General features: G+C 43.9%; 1 protein-coding gene across 6 annotated transcripts in view; it reads left to right on the top strand.

The window, feature by feature from the left end:
* The window catches only part of LOC148019545 (Rab3 GTPase-activating protein catalytic protein), a 248,219-nt gene extending 243,596 nt beyond the window's left edge, over positions 1 to 4,623 (top strand). For 3 of the 6 annotated variants that reach the window (XM_087699513.1, XM_087699514.1, XM_087699511.1), the window contains one exon: positions 3,195 to 4,620. In XM_087699513.1, the coding sequence (XP_087555639.1) occupies positions 3,195 to 3,494 (300 nt within the window). In that variant the 3' untranslated portion in view covers positions 3,495 to 4,620. Of the gene's footprint in view, positions 1 to 3,194 lie in introns of all 6 variants that reach the window. The other 3 variants (XR_015694814.1, XR_015694813.1, XM_087699512.1) reach the window with 3 other exon arrangements.
* Positions 4,624 to 6,254: the final 1,631 nt, after the last annotated feature.

Below are 6,254 nucleotides of genomic sequence, written 5' to 3' on the forward strand. Positions count from 1 at the left end.
TCATGATGAAGATGCCATTGCTATCCTTTTGAAGTCTGTGAAGGTCTTTCCAACCCTTGTGACTACCCTAACTAATATCCCAAACCCAACCTTGGCAAGTACCATCCAGTCATGCCTGGATGAAGAGGAGAAACCATACCGAAGGGACTTCAACATTTACTTCTCGTGAGCAAGTGTTAGTCCATGCAGCTTCTACTAAGTGCTCCTTCTGTCACAAAAAATGACATATTGTAAGCAATTGTTGGAAGAAATATCCTGGCAAAATGAAGTGCAATAAATGCAAAAAGACCGGGCATATCACTAGTAAGTGTCCCAGTGTTTCAAAAGTACCTAAGGAATTGGAGGCCAACTTTGCCTCCCAATCCATAAATGACCGACTCTTTTGAGTCTTGTAATACAAATTCGCAGCCTCCGGGATTAGTATGGGAGGATTCGCTCCAGCCCAGATGAGGTGATGGAGATTGCCAGTGACTAATACAGACACCTTTTCTAGCAAAAGGCAGTCTCAGCCAGAGGACAACGCTGTAGACAACAAGTCTAGGACCACATCCTATTCCTAGTCACAGAGAAGATGGGACGCTCCCTCCTAGACCCCTTCAGAGAAGGAACTAGAGGAGGCTTTCCATGCACAGGACGGGCAAAAATGCCCGAGAGAGGATGGTCTTTCTAAGGCCTTCTTCACTACCTACCGGGAGGTGGTGAAGGACCCCCTACTGTTGGCCTTTCAAGAGATTTTCAGCTCAGGACGGATGCCAGGGAGTTTATCAGCAAGTCTTATCAGTCTCCTTCCTAAAGGGGGAGACCAGTTGGAGCTATCCTAGTGGAGACCGATCACCCTGTTGTCAGTGGCCTATAAGGCACTAGCCAAGATGATCCGTAGGCGTCTCGGCCCTGTGCTTCCAAACATCATTCATGATACATAGACAGGTTTTGTCCAGGATAGGAGCATCCTAGACAATATCTTCACCTTCTCAAAGTCCAGGAGAAGTACAATCAATCCCTGACCACTGTGCTGGGCCCACTCAGTCGCCTTGACAGGGTTGATTGAGACTTCTTAGAGGGCACCATGGTGAGGTTGGGCTTCCCCCAGATATGGATCCGTGGGGTCTCTGTACTTTACAGATCGGCTACCAACAGGGTTCTCATAGGTGGCAACAAGGGGGAGGAGTTTCGGCGAGAGAGATTGGTCCGGCAGGGCTGTCCTCTGGCCCCGTATCTGTTCCTAATCTTTGCAGAGGCGATGTCTCACTTCCTTTGGTCACGTGTGAGCGGACTATATGGCCTTCGACTTCCGTTCAGGGAGGAGACGAAGCTGTTAGATTCAGAGTATACAGATGATACCGCACTTTATATAGAGAACGATGAGTTGATGCTCGAGAGAGTGAGACTAGCTCTGGAGGTGTTTTGCACTGCAGTGAGAGCAAAAATCAACTGACGAAAGTCGGTTTTCTTATGGACCTGGACTCTAGCACGGAGTGGGGCATCCACTTGGGATTTAGATGGGTGTGCAGAGGGCACATTGTCCGATACCCAGGGTTCCAGGTAGGACTCGACAGCACTCCTGCCAAGCAGTTTCTTCTTGTTCTCGACTCTATCAAGCGGAAGCTAACCTAGTGGAGTACTACTCGCCTTTCCTTAGTGGGCCGAGCCCTGGTGGTCAACCAGGTCCTCCTTGTGACAGTTTGGTGCATTGCCTCGTGTTGGTGATTTTCCTCGTCTTGTGCAGTTCAGCTTCGCCACCTAGTGCGGAATTTTCTATGGGCCGGTTCAGACGGTTCCACGGATTCTCGGGCCAAGGTGGCGTGAGCGCCATCATCCGGCATCGACGGTCTGAGGAAGGGCCTGGGATCATAGACCCAAAGTTCCATAGCCTAGTCCTTTTGGGCAAGCTAGTAGTCTGCGGGCTCTTACCAGGATGGCAGAACCTAGAAGGTCCTACAGCAGGAGGGTCCGCAGCCTACTTCGTGTGTGGCAGGGCCTCCTAAGAGCCCCCCAAGATGCTAGGAGGAGATAGACCACCAACTGGTGGTCTGGAACCCCTAGGTTAGAGATCGGGATGGGATACAAATTGGCAAGCACCCCCACATTCAGTGGGCTGGTTGGGAGGCCAGCCGTGCTCGTACTATCAAGACGTGGCAGGAGATGTACAGGATGGTGGACCAGGAGGTGTTGGAGCAGGCATCAGGTTGTCAGAGAGGAGCTGAGGTGAGGAGAAGGGAGATTGATGCAGCAATACCTCAGGAGTGGCTTGACCCCCCGGATCCGAGAACCAGTAGAGCTTGGTGAGGTATGGGCCACCAAGGAAAACAAATGCTAGGGTGTGCTAGAAGAGCCCAAATCTGGGATCTACCATCTACATCCATGGCCTTTCTTTCTGAAGTTCCAAAGAAAATATCCTAGAGTCCTGGAACAGGGCAAAGGAGTTGCCTTTTGAGGGACCTCCTCCTACAGAGGTCCTGACATCATTCCATTATCCAGGAATTGTGTTTACTTTAGCTACTATGTACTACATCGCCTGATCTTGGGCTTTCTTTCAATCTCGTATAGGGTCACTGAGGGATCTACAAGGAACTTTATTTGGTCAGAGGGAGGAGGTCCACCAACTCCCAGAAAAAGCCAAAATATTTTGTTCAGTAAGCATCTGAGAAGGGTGGACTGGGCATTGTGCATCTTAATTAATAGAAGAGAGACAGAGAAATGCATGACAGTTTTTCAGTGGCACAGCACCATTCACATTGTGAAAACTATGCCTTTTCAACTTATTATCGGCCTCAGCTAACTCTTAATGCTGTAAAACAACCCTTGCTGCATGGAAGGATGTCATTCTTTCTAGTTTGGTGATCCTCTGCTTAACAAAGACGTGTTCCAGATCAGCCCTCATGCTTCGTGCATTTTCAAAATAAATTGTATGATAACGGACATGTCCTTGAAACAATGCAAAGTTCTCCTCTTCCAATGGAAACTTTAGGTGTGTCTCTGATTTGACCTTGAGGGGCTCCTTTTGGACTAGTGTTAATCAGATAAGGGATATGCTAGCACAAACAACTGTGTTCATGAGACAATGTTTTGTGAATTGTTCTCTTTGTTTCCTTCATCTTAACTAACTATGGTCTAATTTCCAGTGTGCATTGTCCAGAGAGTGAATAGTCTATTTGTTTCTCTTCTACAATCTTCTATATGGTAATTGTTTCCAGGCAACATTGCAACAGACAGTGACTATGTCTGAAAGAGATATTATTGCAAGTCTATTTCCCCCCCTTGGCCTTGATTATACTTGGAAGAAGAGTCTTCGGATGGGAAATTTCCTCAATGGGCATGAGCCTTTAACAAGAGAGATTATCTTCTCCCACTTTGATCATTATTCTCATGATCAAACTGAAAGGTATAGGATGGAGCATTCAGATGCAACAGAACATTTGCTTTCACACAGGATGTACATACAAGGAACATCAAATGATCTTCAGGTGGCATATTCTGTGATTTCAAATGATTAAAAAATGAAGAAAAGGTAACCACGATCTGTACTTTTTCAAGTCAGGTACCCTTGTGTGGTGCGTTTACATGGATTCTTTCTATATATTCTCTTTCTTCCCGCAATTATGAAAGAAAAATGATGATTCAATGATAGGAGGGTCTGAAGTAATCCCATATTTACTACTCTATGATGGACTGATTTGAGTCACTAGTGCTTCAAACAGCTACATCTATACAAGCAAGGACAAAATGGACACCTTCGAAGGACAAGCAACCTTCAACTTTCATATGCAGTCATCTATTATTTGTGAGTAGCCAAGCTAGCTTGCTCCAGCTTCCCAGGTATATGCAATGGGCCACACTGACAGAAATGAAAGTACAAGGTCAATGAAAGTTAAATATTCAATATTCTATAATTCACTGATTTGAGTTATTAGTGATTCAAAAGATCTACATGTGTACAAGCAAGGATTATATGGAAACCTTTAAAAGACAAGCAACATACTCGGTCACCAATAATCTGTGAGTAGCTAAGGAAGCTCTTATTCCATCATGCCCGTTATATGCAATGGGCCACAGCAACAAACATCAATACAGAGGTCAATGAAAGTCAGAGAAGCCAAGTTATATATATACAGTTGAATGAAGCCAAAAGGGTTCTCAGACTTTGAAAAGGCTGGCAATATTCACAGGAATCACAATTCAACCCTCGTTTGAGTCTTGTCCCACAGATAACAATATCTTAAGTAGAGGAAAGCTGTTTATTCTTGTATAATTGCTGCCTTGCATGTTTGCAGGTATTGTCCTTTGTAACTTTCAAATGCATGGGCATAGACTACAAATGGAAACTGAAAATAGGAACCTCCTGTGGAAGGTTCTTCCTTTCCTTTGCAGATCTCCCTTTGTACCATTTTATGACATGTCATTTGAGGTCATGTCCATTAATATTCGTATATGTTGTATTATGTGACTGTATGTGGCCAACACCTAAAAGCATCACTGACAGTGCATGATCATGCTCAGTAAAAATTCATATCAAATGGTTATGAAAATCAAAAAGTTCAATCCAAGTGTAGTTGAGGTTCACAAAGAATTGTAAGATCATTAGATGAATGGAAGTTGCATATATCAGCCAAAATTAGTTTTTTTACTACTATTAAGAAAAAATTGTTCTGTTTATCAAAGATAGATTTTTTAAGGCAGCTATACATTCGATTCAGGTGAAGTAAAATTTGCATGACTTCATTCTTTTTTTATGCGAAAAGATAAGATAATATATTAAAGATATCCATGAGTACATCAAAACCACAAGGTGATTTGAGAGAGCCATGGAATCTCAAAATATGCTCCCTATTTCTGCCCCCATGCAAACCTAGGATGCAAGACTTAAGGCGATTTTGTTCATCTCCTTCCAAGTGAAGACACACTGCTGCTTCTTGCCGAATAGCTCCCGAGATACACCCATTCCGGAATAAGTGACTCGGTAATTCATCCTGCCTGCATTTGCATTAGCATCAAAGAAACCCCTTTCGCTTAACTTTTCTCCTGTAAAAAGCGTGCCAATCATAGTCCTCCATAAAAATAACCTATATTTCAAGTGTAGATTCAAAGACCAGTTGTTCTGAGACAATGATTTCGTCGTCTACTCCTTGCTCAGATTAACCCCCCAGCTTTTGCTAACTTTTTCCGTCAGATAGTCAGATTGGCAAAGATGCCTTAGGAACCTGGTGGCCAGAGGCATTCAGGAAGTTGTGCTCTTTGTACTAGAGACAGGGAAGGAGAAAATCTGCAATGTTCTCGCCAAACCTGACATTACAATGGCTTATTAATCTCACCATGAATTCCCGAGAAATTTTGCTGCTGTTTGTTAGATTCCAAACGTTCTTGGCTTCACTGAATTGCATTAAAGAACCCTGCTGATCCAACCAGTCTCTTATTTTGCAACAACCCTTTTTGACCAAGTGTAAGGAAGTTATTGGCAAAGCCTTGACTGATGAGTGGCTTACCCTTGTATTTTATTCTTGTCAATTTGCCATCTGCAGCTCGCTTCCCAATCATTGCAAAGAAAGGGTGTGTAGCAATATCAAATAGAAGTGGACCAACCAGGCAGCTTTGACAAACCCCTCTCCCCACATTAAAGAGCTCCAATAAATTCTCATTTGTGGCTAGCTGAGCCTGAGATCCTTCTACCAACAAGTATGGGAGTCATCTATATGGTCATGGAATTCCATTTTCAGCATAACCTAACACAGATAACTCAAGTGAATCCAATCAAAAGCCTTTTCCAAATCTAACTGAAGAAAGACAATCTTTTGACTAGAAGTTCTGACCCACTCCATGGCCAAGATTGCATTCATGGTGTTGCCTAAGATTGACTGGCCCTTAATTAAATCATACTGATGCCTATCAATGATTTTTTGTGAGATTGGATTGATCCTATTAGCCAAAGTCTTGGTGAAGATCTTGTAGACAACGCCCATGAGGGTGATAGGCCTCCAATAGGACAGCTTTTGACACTGTTTCTGTGCTGGAATTAGGCGGACAATTAAATTGTCCCCATAGCTTGCCTATGAGAATCGCTTAATGAAGAGAGTCTTAATGGCTGTGAAGGAAGCCTTATCAGTAGCATCGAGGCCAGTAAACCAAGTACCACCCTTCTCGCCCATGCAAAGCCCAAAGACTTGAACTTGCTTGGCATCTCCTAGAAGGTTATTGGCCTCACAAACTTGCTCGAACTGCTCTACGAAGCTGTATGGATCATCTCCAACATGACACTTGTC

The sequence above is a fragment of the Lygodium microphyllum genome, chromosome 19, assembly GCF_053477565.2.
Source record: "Lygodium microphyllum isolate KBCC chromosome 19, Lygodium_microphyllum_v1.1.10, whole genome shotgun sequence".
NCBI lineage: Eukaryota > Viridiplantae > Streptophyta > Polypodiopsida > Schizaeales > Lygodiaceae > Lygodium > Lygodium microphyllum.